Here is a 22364-nt window from a genome sequence, read left to right on the forward strand (position 1 = left end):
AACTGTACTAGCTGCAGCTAATAAAATCTGATCTTTTACGCCTGACAGAGTGTCCCGTGTCTCTGTTAGTTGAGGCAGGTGAATCCAAGGAGATTTCAGGCGTACCCTGCGCCGCCAGGCCCATAAGGTTCTGGTTCTTCAACTGTACTACGGTCACACCATTCTCTTTGCAAAGAGGCAGAGAAGTGCATAGACTCTATTTCCATCATGTTTGAAAGAAAAGAAAAATGTGACCAGAAATGAAAAGTAGAGTATAGAAAATATGATGTATAATGTGGTCATGAAGCAGGCAGTCATGATGCATAATTTTGACAATAAGTATGGTTCTGCTAAAACAGATCTGTCAGTTAGTGACGGGGTTTTAATTAAGAAACCACTCAGAGTTCAAAAGGATCAATCTACGTTTTCTGTGCCATACAGGTCAGCAAAGTTAGCAAAGGTGTGGCATTTATGGTAGGGAAAGGTTGGTAGAACAAGAGACAACATGTGAAGGTTACTCTAGAACAAGTCAACTATATGCAACTAAAGAAATATTCTATGGGTGACAAGATTGGGTGCCTTGGTTGCAATCTGGTGTGAAGATAAAGAATATTGCTTGGCAAGTTGGTGGGTCTAATAATCAAGAATTGCCTTCCGGGTCCATTCATAAAGATACTAGCAAAAGTGATAACAGAAATGTGATAGGATCACGGATCAGGAAAGTTCCCAATAAGTTTGATGATTTTATAAGATATTAGATATAGTAGATTTAGTAAATCTTTATTTAAATATGTGCAGTCACATAAATATATATGTATATATTGTTTGTTTTTTCATTGTTTTAATGGGAAGTTGATGTGATGTAAGAAAAGTATTTTGTGCACTATTTACCTTGTGCATTGTCCTCCGTTATTAGCTTGTGCTATGTCACATGTACAGAGAGTATATCTTGTTATTATTTGTATTATTACACTCATGCCTGAAGCGGACACTGGCAACGAATCGAATTGCAACAGGCAGTTGCTGTCAGACCTCCGAGCCAGCTGGACTTGGCATGCTGTGCGTGATTGGTACATAGAAACAGTTGCGGTTCGCTGTGCATACAAGGGGTGGGGCGGGTGTGGTGTGTACATTTAATAAATAAAAAAAATACAAACATACCTGATCCGCTGACCCGCGCCGCTCCTCTTTCCATCATCGCTGCAGGCACTGACTCCCAGCCTGCCCTGCGGCCAATCCTGACTCTGCTGAGAGTACTGTCAGGATTGCCAGGGAGTGCCCAGTCAGGGCGCTCCCATGCAGACTGGGAGCATGTGCATACTCTCTCCCCCCTGGCAACATAGTGCCAGGCTGGAGCAAGCACACTGAGCATGTGTGTTTGACCGGCCCAAGACGGCCGGCCAAACACACATTTGCTCTGTGGGGGAGTGCTTTGCACTCCCTCTCACTGCTCGTCACCCCCATGGCCCTGCCCCTTCCGCAACGAAAGGATAATAAACATGGTTTATTGTGTGGTACCTGGGAAGAAGACTGAAACTGTGTTATCACAAAACATTTGTTCCTGATATACCTTTCTGTTGTCCTTCAAAGGAGATGCTTACCTTCCACTTTCTACATCTAATGTCTTTGTTCCCGCTGGAAAGAGTTAGACTTCTGGGCAAATCTCTTTTCCTTTAGTTGACTAACTCTTTATGTGATTCTGCCTTTAAAGGCTTTGTTTTGCTGACATCACCTACTTGATTTTCCCCAAACTTCTTAACTTCTTTAGTTTACCAAATAAAGGATTTTCTCTTCACCGCAAAACTGAGCCGATTTGATTTACTTTATAACAACATAAAACGTTTTTTTTTTATTTGCAATTTTGAATTGCTTTGAATTATATTGACTAATTCATTCATGTACTCATTACTGATTTGCAATTATTTTGACTGATTTTAGTTTGTAACTTTGTTACTCTGCCTATAAACCTTTATGGTTTGCAAATCTAAAACTCTGTGTCAGCATTGTGGGGCTTCATGTGCTTCACTGTATTTAATGTATTTGATTTGTCAAGTCACACCTCAGTCCAGGACTAAGGGTCCATTTGCTTGAGGGCAGCTTGTATATGAGTTTACACAACGATTTCCACAGTGCAAATCAGTTTCATCAGTACATCACTCAAACACCAGGACTCTCTACTATCAACCGCTCGTACCTGAACCTGGAAGACACTATATTATCCTCATTATCCACATTACGTATGGACATCAACTTGAGCTTGGTGGGAGGTCTCAGAGAAGAAGATGAATATGACAAAAGAGATAGCAGCAAGAATCTCCATTCTGGTTTGCCATGAAGCTTCACCCTTCTACTGCAAGGAAACAAAGTCTTGACTATTCACTTTCACATATGTTCCCCTCCTCGATTCTACTTAAAATTCACTACCCTTCCAAACAAGCTACATACATCTGCAAGCTAATTCTTGATAAGGATTTTGACGTCTTTTGTATTATAGAGACTTTGTTAAAACAATGACCTCTGGTGCCCTCAATTGAAGAGGTTCTTCCTAATTATACTATTATAGGCACCGACCACACTAGTAAAAGGTGTATGAATGGGATATCAATACTTCTAAAAACTTTGTTTATTGCACACAGCCATTACATTTAGGGAGCAGAGTTTTTGTCCTTCTCTATCTGCCTCTCAATCTTTGGCTGCACTTGTTTACCATTCACCAGATACCCTCTGTTTTTGGTAAGGATTTTGAGGCACTCATCATGGATTTTTGTATTAATAATAAACTCCCTACCATTTTAGGAGATGTAACTTTTCACCTTGAGGATTATTTTACCAAGGCTCCTTCTGACTTGGTCTACAACATTAGTTCCATCCCTGTAATTTAGTCAGAACCCACCCAATTAAGTTTGGTATTGCCAATCTTAATCTTAAATATAGTATTATATCCGTGAGGAAAGAAATTAAGACTTTGAAGCCTGAATCCCTTGGGGCTTCTTTTATTAAGCTGCCCCTCAATACAGAACAATGAATGTGACTATAGTTCATTTGCGGATTTTATCAGTTGGTAGAGTAAATTACTCCTGAAACATAAGGAGCACCAAGAGTAGAGTTTATTATCCTCCCTGGTTCTCTGATCTTATTCCTGAAATGAAAGGAGCCACTAGGTATGCAAGCCGAGCATGGCATCATAATCCCACCTGTGCACAAAGTATACAATTCAGTTAAAGATATAGAAAGCTATAAGTAAAGGTACCTACACAGCTTTTAATTCTGACAAAAAAAACCTTTCTTCCAGTAATAAACAGAATGAACTGGTTAAAATAGTGGAGGTACTTATGACACATCCTTACTCTCGGCAGCCATCACTTCATCTCAAGCACTGTGTGATAAGCGTGCATTTTTTATTAATAAAATGTGTGTGATCGGAGATGCTATCTTTGGTATTCTGAGGTTCTTGTCTTGCATTTGTCACACCTTCCATTCTACATTCCAAACATTCTCATCACGAGGTGTCAGACAGACTGATGCAGTGATGCAGAACAATGAGAGCCAAACACACATGTTAGAAATGGGGCCTCTAGTTGGCACTCAGTTTACACCCTGTCCAAGTAGGGACCTTCACTCTAGTCAGGGTAAGGGAGTCCCACACAACTGAGATAGCCCCTGCTCACCCCCTGGTAGTTTGGCACAACCAGTCAGGCTTATCTCAGAGGCAATGTGTAAAGTATTTGTACACCCACAGGGTAAAACAGTGAAAACACCACAAAAGTACTCAACACCTATTTAGAAAAATTGCCAATATGTATCTGAATAAAATAAGACCAAAATGACAAGAATCCAATACACACGTGTAGAGATATCACTTTTTAAAGATTTAAAAGAATCTTAGTCATGAATAATCAGTGTTTATATCCTTATAACACACAGGGGCAGATTTAAGAGCCCCAGTGCCTCCTTGCGCCACATTAGTGTCATTTGTTTTTGCTGATGTGGCCCAACGAGGTCGAAATCGCAGTGCAAAATGTAGAAAGTGGTGCAATGCATGCATCGCACCACTTTGTAACCATTTGCGCTACATTATGCCTGCGACATGCATAATGTATGCAAAGGGGGCATTGCCCCCCGGGGGGAGGGCAAAAAAATGGTGGAAAAAAATCAAAACGATTTCTTTGCATCATTTTTTTCAGCACTTTTAATGCCTGCTCATAGCAGGCATTAAAAGGATGCACACCATTGTTTACAATAAACTATGCAGGATTAGTGTCAACATTTTTTACGTTAATCCTGCAAAGCTCCAAACTAGCGTAAAAAATGTTGATGCTAGTTCCCTAACTACCGCCATGTTGTGTTGTATCGTAGAACCACATGTGGCGTTGGGGGGGTGCAAAAAAAGGGGGGCTGGGTGCAGCGACACTTTTCTTAAATTTGGCCCCCAGTACCTTGGATGCATCAAAAACAAAGGTGATGCGGGCCACAAAGGAGGTGATGTGTTGAAAAATCAAGTGATTTGTTGATTATTTGCACACTTGACAGGTGGTGTGTGATTCTTTTCCCACCCGGCTGGTGATGTGTTCATTCTTTTCCCTCTGGACAAGTGATGCATCTATTCCTGGTTGCGGAGCAACGTCGATGAAGAAAATGACACCCAGGGATGATGCTTTGAAAATCCAGACACACTGCAGCGATGGATCTGTGCTGAAATAGGAAATGCGTTGATTTTGCAGCAGTGAGGCAGGTGCTGCAATGATTTTTCTGCCATGGAGCAGGCGCACCATCGACTTTTCTACTGCAATGGCATTGGTGCGTGGACTTTAACTCAGGTTACCAGTTTCCACTTCTAAGGGCCCAGGGACTGGCTTTGGCACCACTTAGCAAATCAGAACTCTCAGCAGAAGAGCCCAGGCACTGGCAGATGAAGTCTTTGATGTACCTGAGACTTCACAACAGGAGGCAAGCTCAGTTCAATCCCTTGGAGAATCTTGGAAAGCAGGATGTAGAAAGCAAAGTCCAGTCCTTCCACTCCCAGGACAGAAGCAGCAAGCAGTAGGCAGCACAGCAAAGCAACATGCAGAGTGGCAGTTCCTCCAACAGCATCCAGCTCTTTTTCCTGGCAGAATGTCCTCAGTAATGAAGTGTCCTTAAGTTGTGGGGTCAGCGGTCCAATACTTATACTCATTCCTGCCTTTGAAGTTGGCAAACCTCAAAGGAAAGTATTTGTAGTGCACAAGACCCTGCCTCTCCCTGCCCTGGCCCCAGACTTACTCTAGGGGTTTGGAGACTGCTTTGTGTGAGAACAGGGACAGCCCTATTCAGGTGCAGGTGTCAACTCCTCCCACCACTTTGGCTCAGGAAGACCCACCAGGATATGCAGGACATTTCTCAGCTCCCTTTGTGTGACTGTCTAGAGTGAATTCACAAATAGCGCAACTGTCAGTCAGACCCAGGCCTGTATTCAGCAGCCAGGCAGAAGCACAGAATGGTTAAGCAAGAAAAAGCCCACTTTCTAAAAGTGAAATTTTAAAACTTACAATCTAAAAACCAACTTTACCAAACAATTTATTTTTAAATTGTGAGTTCAGGGACCCCACACTTCAAATCTCTGTCTGTTCCTAATGGGAAACTGCACTTAAAAGATATTTCAAAGCACTCCCCATGGTAACCTATGGGAGAGATAGGCATTGCAATAGTGAAAACTGAATTTAGCAATATTTCACTATCATGACATGTAAAACACAGTAGTACATGCCCTACCTTTCAAATACACTGCACACTGCCCATGGGGCTGCCTTGGGTCTGCATTAGGAGTGACTTATGTGTAGTAAAAAGGATATGTTTGGGCTTGGCAAGAGGGTGCGCCTGCCAGGTCGAACTGGCTGTTCAAAACTGCACACACAGGCATTGCAGTGGCAGGTCTGAGACATGTTTCCAGGGCTACTCATGTGGGTGGCACAATCAGTGCTGCAGGCCCACTAGAAAACCTGATGCACTATACTAGGGACTTACTAGTAAATCAAATATGCCAATCATGGATAAACCAATTATCAATACAATTTAGACAAAGCACACTTGCACTTTAGCACTGGTCAGCAGTGGTATAGCGCCCAGAGTCCTAAAGCCAGCAAAAACAAAATTCAACACAGGATCAAAAACAGGAGGTCAGAAGCAAAATGTACAGGGGAAACTACGCCAAGAGCTGACAGGTCTAACAATACAAATAGCATAATACAAATAAATAACAAGCACCTATAAATACTAAATACAAATACATAACAAGTACCTTAGAATAACACACTATCACTTTGTAATGTCAAACCTCTTCAGTTTTGAACCCTCTGACTTGTCCAGTTTCCAATAAGTGGAGGCCGTTTGTGTTTACCTCACCTTGACAATCCAGCTCTGGTATCAGTAAGTGTAATTACAATTTCATTGGATACCAATCCACTCTAGAAAATGATTTAGACCTTATGCTTGTTCTAATTAAGTATCTATGCTGCCAACCCAAGTGTTCTACACCAAAGAATTCAGTATTATGTTCCTATGAGAAAGCTTTGCTACTCACATCTTATCTTGCTGAAGATGCCTCATTATTGCAACTCCACCCTAGGTGGTCTTCCTACTCCTATCTGGCTTCTCTGGTCCGAAACGAATGCCCTTTGTTTATGAGAACTATGACCCATTTAAAAACAATTAAGCCATCCTATTTAATCAGTAATTCTTCTTGATTTCCACTTTACTCTTACTAGTGACAAGTGGGCTTCTGGATGGAGGAATACTTTGTAAAATATTAGTAACATCTCATAACAATGCCCTGGTACGTAAAGTACCCAAAGTGTCCCAGTCGGTAAAGCATCATAGCAAGGCCATTTGTTATATTAGGTTGAAACTGCTCCAAGAGGAAATCTTCCAGTCATTTATTTACACCACCACACTTACAGTCAGCTGAGTGGTATCGAGGAGACAGTTGGACTGTTCAGGTGACAGGGGCATTACATCATCAGGGGAAGGGAGCTACCATGGGGAAAGGGAGGAAAGGATGAAGCAGAAAGATGAAAAAACATTTTAGATAAGTAGAATACAACATACCTCCTTATCGAAGGGAACATAACAAATTGGCTTAGTTCCTAATCAATGTATACAGAAAAACAGTTATCTAACAACAAATTTATATGAGGAAACTGTAACAATGGAATTACTATATTCCAATGCAAAAAAACAAAATTCTGAAGGAGGAAGATAGTGCATCAATCAGTTCATCCAGACATTCTTGTGCCACCCAGGTACACAATGTGTTCTCCTCAATCGATTCCTCGTCTCTATTCTGTTGTCTGATGCCACAGGAACTTCAACGAGTAGTAAAGGGCAATAGTTGGTGGTACACCTAGCAATCTTATCCATTCCCCATGTTTGTCGATTTTCTAGAGTTAGGTATTCCTACCTACATGCTTAATTTTCACAGAGTGGGAAATCCTGCCACCTTTCACTATTCTCTTCTTTAGCAATGTTACCTTTACCCATTCTCCAATCTGGACGTTAGGGTTGTTGACACATTTTTGATGATCACATCTTTTCTTGTATTTGTTTTGGTGAGTACTTATTCTTTGCACAATGTCTTGCCTGTTCACATTAACCAAAGTATTCCCTGAACCCCATGAGGCTAGCATCTTTGTTCTCAGCTTCCTCCCCTTCAATTAAATGAACAGTGATACGCCAGTGATACTATTAGGAGAGGTCCTATAGGCCCAGATGGTGTCTTGTAAAGCCTTGGTTATTGGAAAATGTATTTTCTCTGCCCTCTGTATGCAATCTTTTAATAATTGATTAACATGTTCAACCAACCCATTCACCCTTGGGCAGTATAGTGCCATTCTGAGAAATGTTATGGACATTTCTTTCAGAAACCTTTGCATCTTGTGAGAGGTGAACTGCACCACCATTATCTATAAGGAGGGTCTCTGGTAGGCCTTGACAAGATGCAGGGTGTACCGTAAAACTAAATGTAACCTTTCTGTACTTGCCGCGTAGTAGGCAGGCTTGTGAATGGGCACACTTTGAGAGTGGTATTGTTGCTGTCTCAACACAGCTATCACCGCCAATGTTATGATAAGTTGAAACTGATCCAGAGGAAATATTTCAGTCATTTATTTACACCACCACACTTTCAGTCAGCTGAGTGGTTTCGAGGTGACTGTTGGAATGTTTGGATGACAGGCGCCTTGCATCATCTGGGAGGGACAAAACCATTGGGAACATGTTTCTACAATAAGCTAGTATGTAAAACACCACACTCAGTTCAGCATTGCGCCAGACTTATGTAAAGACAATAGGCTGTTAGTCACATTGCTAGAATATGTAAAGCACCATAGTCATAGCAGTTGCACAATGATTAGATACATGAAACACAATAGCCAGGCTAGTTTCTACAAGACTTTTGTATGTAAACCATGACAGCAAAGCCAGTAAACACACTTAAGCCCTATGCCAAGCACCAAACATAACCAGTCAAGTTTTCTTATTATGGACCCATGTAATACTTCACTGCAACCCCATCCATGCCCCATTCACTGGCAGCTATGTTGGTGCCTTGTTTGGATATTGGCTGGGGTTCTATCCTAACCAGCAGCAGCCACTGCTGTAAGGGAGGGTCCTGCGGACAGTCTCATGCAGGACCCTCATCTTCAATTGACAGGATCAATGGACATTGGTGGTGAAGAGAGTTGTGCCTGAGCAATATGGAAGAGAGTGAGTAGACAAAAGTGAGGGTGAAGTCTGAAGAATAAATACAGGAATGATATTGTCACTTTGGTTGAGAGCCCATATGCTATTTTTCCTATGCAAACTGTGATTCCTAGTGTTGTTGCAGTTGCCAATGGCAGATATGAGATGTTTGAGGCGTTTCCATGCTGAGGCAATATGACAATAGGATTACTTGTACTGTGGCAATTCTCGGCAGCAAACAATGTGATTGCTGAGATGTGATAATGGATTATTGGCAGAATACCAAAACCAGAAATATTGTGTGGGCATAATATTGTGTCAAAACTATTGAGGACCAAAAGATTGAGAAGGTAAGTGCAAAGAGGTAAGTATAGCTTTGCTATTCTTAACACCCCTTCTACGTACCTTAAAGATATAGGTATTGTCAAGATATATATATGTGAAGTTACATATAGTAAAACTTTGATTACCTATATAAACATACCTTCACAGTATTTTTGTCCTTGATATTCAGGACACAATATTTTGTCCCACGAGATTTCATTTTCCAATATTCTGTTCAAACACTGGGATAACATGCTGTGACAATTTCTTCATGGTGGTGATGTGGTTACTGGTATGATTGTTTATTTTCGGCACAGTGTGACAACTGCCACTAGGACAGTTCCTGCTTGGTTAGGGAGCAGATGCTGAAATCACCAGCACATTACTTTTCAAGTCTTGAGCTTCCTTTTGTATAAAGTATTTGTAATAAGTGGATTAGTCAAATCACTTCAATCCAGCAAACCAGGATTTGGGCTGGTGGTCCATCCTATGCAGCAGCAGCCTGCGGCTGAAGAGGAGGGATCTGGAGATTAGAGTCTTAGGTCGGGCCATGTCTGCTGCCGGGGTAGTCCATAGACATAGCCTATCTGGCTCTCACAGAGAGTAGCAGTCACACAGTCTCAGCACTCTTGACTGCTTTTGCCTGCTGTTCACTTGTAGATGGCAGCAGCCAGTCAGCTTCTGTATTAAGTAGTAAAAGTGTACATATTTTCAATGAGTCGCTGAGCAGGCTCCTCATTCATGGGGTAGGGGCAGCCAGGTCTGGACTGAAGGGCTGAAAGAGAGCACCACACCCTTATGTTGGTTTCTAGGCAGGGATGATCTTATAAATAAGCCCAGAAACCAGTATCTGAAAACCATAGCCTACCATGCAGTCTACCAGTGTCCTGCCTAGCCAGTCTAACAGTGAACGCTATTGTCACTGGTAAAAACCATTCACTGAGAGACAGTCTGTGCTAAAAATAGGTTTCTGGCTTGTCATACTGCACCACAGACTGCCATGTGATACATGCATTATCTGAGAAGCCACGACATGTTACAGCTGCCCCAAGGATTCAACATACCATTGTATTACCTTTATTTCAATTATGTTTTCCTTAAGATACAAAAGAAGTGCAGTGAAAGAATAGCTTGCTGCTGTCTAAGGTGATGACAGATGAAGAGTGTGTGGGAGGCGTGAGAAGCAAGCACACTTCAAAATACCTGAGTACTTACAAATCAATTTAGGAACAAAAAGTATATCATTGAAAGTCTCACCTCCGGATGATCTAATCATTTAAAGAAACACAATTGGGGTGTTGCTGTTAAGGTAGCCTTGGTTTTAACCCCATCAAACGTTAGCAAATATTTTGTAAGGCTCCTCGGCACACTGGAACAAACACAACTCTGTCATTCGCCTTCACAGTATTGGCCAGGACCCAAAAGGGATCAGCAGGATAGGCATCATGAACAATAATGAATGGAAAAGACACAATAGTTCCTCGAGGCGAGATGATCCCCAGCCTGCTTTTGGTCGCATACGGCGAGTGTGCCTAACTCTCGTGCTCCTATTGAAAGACAGACTAGCTGGGACTAAGAAAAGAAGAGTCTCTGACATGTCAGAAGGTTTTGAGTTAGGTTGTACAATTTGGGGTCACCTGTAGTGGTCTTGCAAGAGGGTAGATGGGGCCGGAGCCCCACGACCACTCGGAGACAGCTGCAGCAGGCAAACACAGACACTGCCTTTTCAGTCTGGGAATAGCGATGTTGTTCCTTTTTACACTTCACGTTTTAGTTACTGTTTCATTTCCTTAGAGCATTTGCTTTTTTTCCAGGGTGATGTGCTTCTGTAGTTTTTTTCATGCAACACATGACTCATATATAGTTCATACTATAAAAAGAGTCACCTCTATATATTTGTGTGAGGTCCGGTTTTGTGTGTGTGGGGGGGGTGGATGACTATTAAGAGTCACGATTGAGAGTTGTGAAGTTGAGGTTGAAAGCAGAGAGAGTCTCCCAGTGCCTGTCAGTGGGTCTTAATAGGGATTGTAAATACATGATCATCAAACCTTGGCCTCTCTACAGAGTGCACTAAACAATAGTCTGGTGTGCCAATTGTAAATGTGATTCTATGCAAAAGTGAGTGAAGGAAGTACAGAGCTGTCTAAATATTGACAGGGAGAAAGATAAAGAAAATGCAGTGCCTACCAGTGAGTGAGAGTGTTGTGAGGGGGAAGTGAAGGGAAGGAGATGCACGGAAGAATGATCAGGAGAGAGTAAACAGGGGGTGCTGAAGAAGAATAAAATGAAATGTGAGATATGCAGATGCCGCGTCTAGAAAACTGGAAATATACCAGAAGAAAATGGGCACCAAGGGCCAGATGCACGAAGAAAGCAGTTTGTGATTTCCTAATTGTGAGCTTTTATGATTTCCAATTAGGAAATTGCAAACCCCCATGTACTAATGTGTCTTTGACACAATGTGCAATTTGCACTAGGTTGCAAATAGACCTACCTCATTAATATTCATGAGGTAGGTCTTACTTTGCAACCCATTGTCAATCACAGGAATCACAGGAATGGTGAGGTAAGAAGACCACCATGTCTGTGATTGCTTTTACAATAAAGCAATTTTTTATGCAGTAAGGAAAACGTTATATGTTTCAATAAGACAACTGAATTTTTTTTTTTCAATTTTTAAGAGTAGGCAGTGGTCTGTGAAACCACTGCCTGCTCTTAAAAATGTTTTTACCCACATTCACAAAGGAGAAGGGATCCCTCAGGGTTCTCTTCCTATTTGTGAATGGGTTACCACCTCCTTCAAAGAGTCGGTAAAATGTGAATGTTTTGCAACCGCATTTCGGTCTTAAAGCATTCACACATACAACTGTGAGTCGCTACTAGGAAGGGACGGCCTTAACACGCCCCTTTCTCATGCCGAATTGTAAACCCATTTTATGATTTGATAATAGGTTACTGAATCACATAATTGGTTTTGTATATACAAAAAGGCATTTTTGCAGTTGCAAACGGCCCAATTCTGTGAATCAGGCCATTTGCAACATCAAACAACCTACGTGCATCTGGCCCCAAGTGTCTAACTGAGAAACTGCAGAAAAAGAGTTATGAGGAGGGGATTTGGAGTGATTGAGATACTACACCTTCCAAAAACCTTAGTAATGGTTAATTCATATTCTGTTTAAAATGTGTAAATGACTTAGTGGAAAGATAAAGTTATTAGCAACACAAAAAAAGGCATTTTCTATGGAAACACTATCCTAACTATAACTATCCTACATATATTTTATGTGTATGCAGCTGAATCCATTGAAGGTTGTGAGCGTCAAGGAGCGGTCTGTTCCCCATCCCAGCAAAGAAGGTACTGTCATGTTGAGCTGGGAAAGAGAAGGAGCAGAGATTTTGCAGAAAACAGGCCAGACATGCCCCAGTGAAGGAATGAGGAATGTCTTAAGATGAGCACCAGTAGCTGAATAGGGGCCCTGAATGTGAAGGATGAGGTAAACACAAGAGAGACTCTTGCAGCAAGGGGTAGAGACTGAAATGGAGCCCACAGTGTGCTAGAACAATGAATGTCATGAATGAAGGGTTACTGGGTGTCAGTCAGTCTTGGGAACGTGTGGGGGGTGCATGGAGGTGTGTGGGGGGTGCATGGAGGTGTGTGGATGTGCCGGGGGTGCATGGAGGTGTGTGGACATGTGGCGGTACATGTGCCGGCGACAGCAATGGGGATTCCGGTTGCCAGGTGCATGACCGCCAGGCTTTTCGTGGCGTGGTGATGCTGTGAAAAGCCTGGCGGTATGCTGCCTCCTAATACGGCCAGCGATCTGAGGCCTGCAACTGGCCTGGAGGAGCTCACTGCTGGTCACGTCTGTGCGACTGCACTGGTGGGCCTGGCGGTGTTGTGGCAGTTTGGCTTTGGCTAAACTGGCCTACTTGTAATGCAGCGGTCTTTACCGCCAGGTCGGCGGAGGTAAGACCGCCACACTCGTAATGAGGGCCTAGGTGTGTGGAGAAATGCACTCTCCTAAGAGGTCAGTCCTTTGGGGGCATCCGTCAGGAAATATGGACTTTTGTTGTTATGTGGTCTAGCCAGGACTTGCAAAAACTAAAGAAACAACTCTCTTTGAGTCTTTATTTCAAGTGCAGCAGTAAAATATAAAGAGAACTCTTGGCAGAATGGCTCTCATATACCCTTCTCTCCCACATCATGACTGGTAGCATCAGTTGCAAATACTATGGAACAGCTAACTTCTTAATCCAGTTGGTGCATGAGCAACATAGAACTCCATCCTCCTTTCCAGAATATGACAGTGAGGTTAGAACCTACCCGACAGATAGGTTAGTGTACTCCTAAAGCAAGTGGAGAGAATTACCCTGTCTTCTCTGTCTGTGCAGATCTAGATGATGCCTCTCAGTTCTTGGGCTCTCATTGAAGCAAGGACCTTTCATGGAACCATAACACGTCTAATGAGCTCTTGTGCAAACAAATGTGCTCTGATTTCTGTGGATTAAGGTTGGATCCGTACTATAGTACATGCATCCTTTTCACCATAGTGTATGTCAGTTCATTTTCTCTCAGCCCTACTTTAGCTAGGGACATGGGAAGAAATCCAAAGTGCAACATAAGTACATCTTTACCAGCTCTGCCAGCCTGCAAGAAGCCAGCAGTAGAGTGGCATTTCTGTCCTCGGGAAAAGAGGCAATTCATAAATCTCAGATATTAAGCATCCTTTTAAGGACTCCTAAGATTTCCTAAAGGTGATCTTACGATAGGAATGTCATTAGTGACTTGGCGAGCTTTACCCCAAGTTATCTCAGCAACACCATTGATCAAAATTTACCTTTTGTACCTAGTGCAATAATTCAGAGTGAAGTTAAAAGGTTTGCCTTTAGGTTTTTAAGGAAAGATCCCCATTCTGAGTCAATCCACTAACCTGCTGAATATTTAGTTCCCTTTTCTGCACCTATATATACACACAGCACATTGTGTGTGTATCTGTTTCTGAACAGTTACAATTTTGACAGATTGGGAACCTGAGGTTAGAACTATCCTATGAATTGCCAAGGATGACATCATGTGTCAAACAGTGAATCTCAGATTAAATCCCAGATTTCTTTGATCCACCATTCATAGAATAGCACCTGCACCAAATGACCTTTCTAGTAAATCTAGCAGTAGTCATGGTTTGCCCTATAATTTATGTGACTAAATCAGTGAGTGTTAGACTTTTCATCCTTGGCGTGGTCTCCCTTAACTTTTTGCCTCTGTTTCCCAGGTTGTTGATGTGTGCTGGACTCTGATTTTACTGTTTTTGTTACTCTGGGCACTTTACCACTGCAGTGCTAAAGTGCAAGTGCTCCTATACAAAATGTGTATGTAATTGGTTATCCATGATTGGCATATTTGATTTATTAGTAAGTCCCTCGTACAGTGCACTAGAGGTGCCCAGGGCCTGTAAACCAAATGCTACTAGTGGGCCTGCAGCACTGGTTGTGCCACCCACATAAGTAGCTCTGTAATCATGTCTCAGACCTGCCACTGCAGTGTCTGTGTGCGCAGTTTTAATCTGTAAATTCGACTTGCCAAGTGTACCGACTTGCCAGGCCTAAACCTTCCCTTTTCATACATGTAAGGCACCCCTAAGGTAGGCCCTAGGTGGCCCCAAGGGCCGGGTGCAGTGTATGGTTAAGATAGGACATATAGTAATGTGTTTTATATGTCCTGACAGTGAAATATTGCTAAATTTGTTTTTCATTGTTGCAAGGCCTGTCCCTCTAATAGGTTAATATGGGGGCTACCTTTAAAAATGATTAAAGTGCAGATTCCCTTTGGAAGCGGATGGACATGTGGAGTTTGGGGTCTCTGAGCTCACAATTTAAAAATACATCTTTTAGTAAAGTTAATTTTAAGATTGTGTGTTTGAAAATGCCACTTTTAGAAACTGAGCATCTTCTTGCTTATACCATTTCTGTGACTCTGCCTGTTTGTGGATTCCCTATCTGGGTCAGTTTGACAGTTGGGCTGGTTGCACCTCAAACTAGACAGTGACACCAAGGGAGATGGGGTGTAGTCTGCCTTTCCTGATGAGCCATCTGTGCTAGGAGGGAGGGAAGGAGTGGTCACTTACGCCTGAAGGGGCTGTGCCTGCCCTCACACAATGCAGTCTCCAACCCCCTGGTGATTGTCTGGGGCCTGGCCTGGGTAAGGCAGGATTTCACAATCAAGAGAGACTTTGCTTTGAAATAGGCCTACTTCAAAGGAGAAAATGGGTATAGGAAGGGCACCCAAAACCACAGACTTTAGAACACTTCTGGAAACCAAGAGGAACCTCTGCCTGGAGAAGAGCTGAAGAGCTGAGGAAGAAGAGCTGCCCTGCCTGTGACTGTGCTTTGTGGAGCTATCCTGCAGTTGTTGCTTCTGCCAGAGTAAGAGGGCAAAGACTGAACTTTGTGTGCCTTCCATCTTGTGAAGATCTCCAAGGGCTTGATTTAGAGCTTGCCTCCTGTTGTTTGAAGTCTCAGGGACAGCAAAGACATCTTTCTGCCAGCACCTGGAGTCTCTGGAGAGACTCCTGCTCTGCCCTGTGGTGCCCATCAGTTCCTGGGACCGTGAAAGGAGAAGCTGGCAGCCTAAGAGGAAGAAATCCACGCACAGAACGACGTGCGGGGAAATGATCAACGCGACTCCGATCTGCAGCTGAAAAATCAACGTGCCGCCGGCTTCGCGGCTGAAAATCGACACTCGCCTGCAATGCGACCGAAGAATCGACGCACGGAGCTGGAGAAACGACACGCAGCATCGCTGACGGAGGCTGGTGAGATTACAACCTGCGCTGTGTGGTTTTCGGATCATCGTGCGGCTGGATTTCCGATGCAAGTACCGCTGGGTGTGTAAAAACAACGCAAGGCCTGCCCGGACCCGATAGTGCTGACCGAATCCACGCATCGCTCTCCTGCGGAGAGAAAAAATGACGCACCCTGACCCGACGAAAGAAGAAATTATGCAAGGTCTCGCTCGTGAGTGAAATCGACGTATCGCAAGCCCTTTTTTTGCCCATGCTGGGTTATTTTTGACGCACCCAAGGTACATTTCCACGCTAACAGTGTTAGTGTGTGTTTAAAAATACATGAAGACTCTTTTTGCTTTTTAATTGATAACTTGACTTGTGTACTGTGGATTTTTGTCGTTTTGGTCTTGTTTTATTTAGATAAATGTTTTCTATTTTTCTAAACCTGTGTTGTCATTTTGTAGTGTTTTCATTAAGTTACTGTGTGTGTTGGTACAAATACTTTACACCTAGCACTCTGAAGTTAAGCCTACTGCTCACGCCAAGCTACCAAGGGGGTAAGCAGGGGTTAGCTGATGGTGATTCTCTTTTACCCTGACTAGAGTGAAGGTCCTTGCTTGTACAGGGGGTAACCTGACTGCCAACCAAAGATCCCATTTCTAACAGTGAGATAAAGAGTTCTGTTTGCCATTCATTCCATGTGCTCTTGATTACATTTCCTCGCCATGCAGCTTTACCTGGAAGTGGGAATGCGTGGAGCAAAGAGTACCCAGGGTGAATGGGAAGAAGAGGGGTTGTTTAGCTGTAGGGGATGGTGAGGAGCGAGGATGCAGGAGCAAATAAAATACCAAATGGACAGCTGTTTTGAGGAAATTATGCCACAGGAATGGGGTAGAGACTAAGGAAACAAAGGTAAGAACTATGAAATGGGTAAAGACTGGAAAGATAATATAGGGATGGGACAGAGACAGTGGCTGGCAGACTATGGCATATGAGAGACTATTGCCGATGGGGACAATAAGTGTTGATTTAGGTGCTTTTACAGCTTGAGTCAATATGACAATAAGATTACTAGTGCTGTGACAATCCCAGTTAGAGGACAGAGTTACTGTGGAACCATTTTCTCCTAGAGACAGTTTAATTTTGTGGGCTGTGAGAATTATGTTTTGGACGTAATGTGGTAACTGGTGTACTGATCATTTATACTGGGGGCAATATGTTAACTGACACTCAAACTAGTGTTCAAGTTTTATGCTTCCTTTTGTATAAATTATTCGTATTGAGTGCATTCGCACAATCGCTTCAACCCTGCGAACCAATGCTACCACTCCCAGAATGCACTATTTTGTAATTAAGCCCTGAACTTGGATCATTGAGTCTCTATGACCTGTAGTAATCTGCAACCCCTGTGCTGGGGAAAGTGTCACTGAAGCAAAGTTCTTCTAGGGAAATGCTTAATCTACTTTATTATATTATCTCAGTGGAAATATGAGGTCGATTCATATTTCCACTTAGATAATATGATAAAGTAGATTATAGTACAGTGCAGTGATTGCATCACCATTACCATTCGTAGACCCTTACAGTAAAAAAAAATGGGATCAGCTGTCATAGGCACTTCATTACATAAACATGAGTGCTACTCTCAACTCACTCAAGTTGTCCCACGTGAGACATGGAGATGTCGCACTCACACTGTTATAATGTAAACATGGAAATGTCACACATGAAAACTTGGTGTGTTGATGAATTGTCGAACTGTGCGATGTACCTGGATCAGGACCTTGTCTCTTCTTATTGGCACAGTTGCACTATTGCAGTCCCAGCCATAGCCTCCTGTGTCATATTCCTGTTACAATCACTTCCAAATCGGATGATAAAAGCCAATAAAGCAAGCAAGCAAATCAAACTGTTTATTTAAAAAAACAATAGTAACAATATGCACAGTAATGTATGTTTTATGGAAAAAATTTGCCTTGGAGATTTTTTTCTAAACTGTGGATTTCACCTAAGGATAAAAGTTTCATTGTTAATTATTAATCGGTGGCCTTCCCAAAACTTGCCTTGACTCTAAAAAATAACCCTTAATAGTCCTTAATATAAAGAGGTTATTCATGTTACAAGTCATGTGAACATACTAGATTGGTTTCATCTCAATTGCACTTTAGATCTGGAAGACCTAAATACATTGAACCCAAAAAAATAGGCAGCTTTCCATGAAACCTCAGTGATGTTCTCAGATCGTACCAGCCAAATTTGGTTCCAACGCCCTTTTCATTACATGATGTAGGCGGTTTTGTTCGAATACCAAAAACACAACTTGTGAGCTCAGCTGGCTCCAGTCTTTCTTCTAGTTGAACCTGCTTCTGGGCCCAGTCTTTCTTCTTGTTTAATCTGCTTTTCACTGGGTTCGAGCAAAGGAAGCAAATTATGCTAATTGAATTGTTTCTGCGAAGGCATAGACATATGTCAAATAGGTATATTTTAGTCCACTGCAAATTAAGTTTACGTTTTGGCCACATGTATGCGACTGGGTAGCAACTATAGCTCACATTTATATGAAAGGGATAAACAAATAATTTTGACATGATTCACCATATCTTGTACAAATCAGTGCTGCTTCATTGGTAGCAAAGTGAAATTGCAAATGTTGCAGCTAAGTGAAAAGTGATGCAGTGCCAAACAAAAGACATGTAAAGTTTGCAGTGTTGAAGCTGTCACACATATTCAGCCACAGGCGTTGTTTTGTGTCCATTCCTGGCTCCTTCTGAATACAAAGCACGTTAATGTCTCACACATGCAGTTTGCTGCGACACAACACAGTGCACTCTGGGCTACATTGAATTAACTGCGCCAGGAGGTGTTAATTGTTCCTAGTTCACAAAAGATGGGAAAGGGTGCGTGGTGGTGGGGGTGGGGGTGTGTGTGTGTGTTTGTTTTTGCCTCGATTCATCTGTGGCATGCATGAGGCACAATCTGTGCTGCAGGAACAACATGTTTTTAAACTTTTTTGGCCCAGTGTGACTGGTCAGTAAACAATTAGTTCAAAGGTATTTGGTAACTATGCAGAACTATGACTCCTCTTTGTAAATACAGACAAAGTCATGGCATTATGGCTTAATCTGAACCCGATTACCAGTGTTTTGTGTCACAATCCCTCATTTAGAGAATCAGCATTAGTTAATTTTCAAAGTGAAAAGTGCCCCCACAAATCCACGAGCATAGCAGCGTTCCCATAAGTGTCTGCTTAAGGTTAGTGATGGGAAAAGGAACATTCTGAAATGTCTTTTTTCAGTAATTGTTAGAGATACAGGACTGAAAAGGGTGAATTACTTTTTAAAATGATGTCCACTGTGACGGCTATGGGTTGGTGGAACTTGCGGAGTTTGACTTCACAAATTTCTAAGGAGTTACATATACATTCTGTGCGATTCCAAAGAGTTCCACAAGTGGGCGGAATTCGGAAACGTTGCACTGCTTGCACTGATTTTTAGCACCTTCTTTCTGTCGCTTAAGTAGATTTTCTACTCGAACTGCAGTTTTCTCAATGCGAGAGGGTGTGACCTGCGTTGAGAAGTCGCAGCAGAAGGAGTTTCAGAACTCAAAAATAGGTCTAGGAGATCCAAATTCCCACTCGCCAACATAATGATGGCGAGGCGCCCATGAGAAAAGCCTTCACCACACGGCGGTTGGCAGAGTTTTGCCAGAACTCTGCGCTTCAAGCAGAACGTTGAGTGGACAAAACTCTGCAGGCGGAGCAGAATTTTTCACCCACCCATAGAAAAAGGAGTAGGTGCCTTCCACGTTTGGAAAGAGAAAGGAACACCTGATATTTACTGGTGGTAAAGAAGAAGGGGTTTTCTGAAAGGCAATAATATTTTCCTTTTGGATGGAAAAAAAGTTAAACAGCACAAATGTGCTTTTCTACATTACGCACTCACGCAAATTTTCCATCTTGAGGCAAATTCGCATGAATACTTATTGGTAAGCAGGAGCACTCCTACAACTGATTTCCAGGAGTGCTCTTGGAATTCTTTGTGACCTCTAAATCCAAACTTTACTCCAAACATAGCAGAAAATCTATGGTAGGAAATAATCAGCTTTCACAAAGAAGGCTTTGTGCGCTGGATTTTTGTTATAACAAGCTACACCCTGAAGAGTCACACACAAATAAAACCCATTGTTGCTGTAGAATTAGTAGGTGGCACAACGTATGCACCATGCAAATACAGCACAAACTAGCAAAACACCACTCCTGCACCATTTTAATGAGAGTCACTGCGTAATTAACATAGACAGTCTGTTTACGCTGCTTGCTGCACCTACGCCATCCTGTGATTGTTGGTTTTATAATAAGCACAAAGAGAAATCAAACAAAACATTTGAAATATGGTAATGTGCTTGGTTTCTCCTCACACAACAGCACGTCGCCTTACCTTTTTTTTCCATACTGCTGTTGTTGTATATAGTTCACAACAAAGGAGATATGAGAACAAAATCTAACAATGGACTCTGAAAGCGTCAAAGATTTCAAGTTTTCTTAAATGTACAATAACCACAAGAATTAGGGCATTTTACCGTTCAGGATAATAGGTGAAGTTCTAATTGTCAATGTTAATAAATATGAGTACAAAAATATAGAAAAATAACTTCTATTCTCTAAGGTGACTAGCTATCCTCACTAGTGGTTTATGCTATCAAGAGGCCATACAGTCTAGGAATTCATGACACACACATTGACAGAATCCATAAACCATGAGAATAACAAGGCTGGAGGGAACGAGACTGACAAAGACGACACCTAGGGTAACTTTCTTTGACACGAGTAAGTAGATCCCCAAAGGCAAAGAACTGAAGTAGAGCAAACCCAGCAACCAAACAAACACGCGCACCGAGGTCTGGCAGAGCAGGGAGGTGAAGTTCCAGACCGTCCAGTGAGGGGTCACCGGCGGGGCAGAGTCAAAGGTCGTGGGCCTGTAGAACTCCACCACAGGGGTGGCATTCAGAGACGGAGGGCTCTCCCTCTGCACTTCCATAATAGTGATGACCAGGCAGTTGGAGGAGCTGTGGGTGGGGCTCACGAGAGTGGACAGCCGTTTGGGAGTGAGCAGGAGCTCGGTGGGATTGTCTCCCGTCCCGCCCTTAGCCTTGGCCCTGGAGGCCAAGTTCTGGAGGATGTTGTTGTCATCGGGCAGGCTGCCTACGTCATCGTCAGGCAGGCAGGTCTCAAATCTGCAGAAGGGGCAGACGATGACGCCTTGCGGGGAGTCGCCAAAGTCGATGATTTTGTAGAGGCATTTGGCACACACCCTGTGACAACACTCGAGCACTTTGGGCTTCCTCTGTCTTAAATTGTAGCGGTTGTAGCAGATCTTGCATTCCAGCTCCTCCGAGCTCAGATTGGGAGTGTCTGTGGAATCGTCTGCTAGTTGGACGGTCATTTTCCTCTGTGGGCTGGTGGGAGGGAGGGCACGCTGGACTGTTGCGAAGCTGGAGGTCTGCGTGGTCGCGTCGTGGTGCTTCAGTGACACTGACTGGGTATCATTTCACGCTGTGTGTACATTGCTGCATACCAGTGAACCACTGAAAAGATGAGAGATTCTCAACTGGCGTCTGTCATTCTGCACCCCAGGTCCACGTGCAGCAGGCGGCCTGCGAGAATGTGAGAAGAGATAAAACAGGACATTGTTAGCACGGCCTCCTGTTAGACCATTATATGAACATTGGCCACTAATGAAGACAGGTCCCGCCCCACTATTTGCTGGATGTTTCCAGCTGCCAAGCTGGTCGCATTTGTATGCACAACATTGTAGACAAAAGTTTTTTGTACACACAACATTCAAAGCCTTGGCAAGCACGTTCGTTCTGCCCCATGCCGCATCTCTGCCAGAGTCAAGCAGCTTTTTAACGATCAGCAAGTCCAAGCTGGCTCCAGTAACTTTGTGGTAATATGGTAGAAAGTGGTAAAACATTGACTAATCACTGTTAATGACAGGAGTACAGCTACTTTACTTTTCACAGTTCTCTTCTGTGTTCGGGGACGGGCATGGGTTTTGAAATTCTGGAATATATAACACGAAATCATTGTGGTAAAGGGGCATATAAACCATTATGTTAGTCGATTGAATTATGTCACGGATATTCAAAGGATCGACCACTGTTTTAATCCCTCCAACTGTGTGTTTTGTGTCTGCAATTAGAAAATAGTTTTTTCTTAGTTTTGCTTTTTTTTTATAGTTGCATCACGGGTATGGTGCCAACACTGATATTTCCATGGAAAGGCCAGAGTGGTGGCAAGTGGAAAGGTAATGCTTTGTAGGTTTTTACAAACCTTCCAGATGGTTTATCATAATCTGTGGATCTACGTTTAGGCCCTCAGTATGAGTTCCCTGGGTGGGTTTCCCTCAATCTGGTTGCATTTAGGGGTGCTGGGGGCAGAATCTCTCATTCCGGTGGGTATCCTTACACCTACATTTTGGGTTTGTGAGGTATTTCCCCTCGAAGGTGAATACCGGGTCGAAATGTGTGCATTTCCGCAATCCTGGGATATAATGTCCCGAA

General features: G+C 42.8%; 1 protein-coding gene across 1 annotated transcript; it reads right to left on the reverse strand.

The window, feature by feature from the left end:
* Positions 1 to 20458: 20458 nt before the first annotated feature.
* RNF182 (ring finger protein 182) lies at positions 20459 to 21334 on the reverse strand. The gene has a single exon (XM_069218207.1). The coding sequence runs from the start codon at positions 21242 to 21244 to the stop codon at positions 20501 to 20503; it is 744 nt and encodes a 247-aa protein (XP_069074308.1). The 5' UTR covers positions 21245 to 21334; the 3' UTR covers positions 20459 to 20500.
* Positions 21335 to 22364: the final 1030 nt, after the last annotated feature.

Source organism: Pleurodeles waltl, chromosome 2_1, assembly GCF_031143425.1.
Source record: "Pleurodeles waltl isolate 20211129_DDA chromosome 2_1, aPleWal1.hap1.20221129, whole genome shotgun sequence".
In the NCBI taxonomy this organism is placed as follows: Eukaryota; Metazoa; Chordata; class Amphibia; order Caudata; family Salamandridae; genus Pleurodeles; species Pleurodeles waltl.

Excerpts from the sequence above, each read along its gene's own strand:
- RNF182 (XM_069218207.1), bottom strand. The coding sequence starts at position 21,244 with ATGACCGTCCAACTAGCAGACGATTCCACAGACACTCCCAATCTGAGC.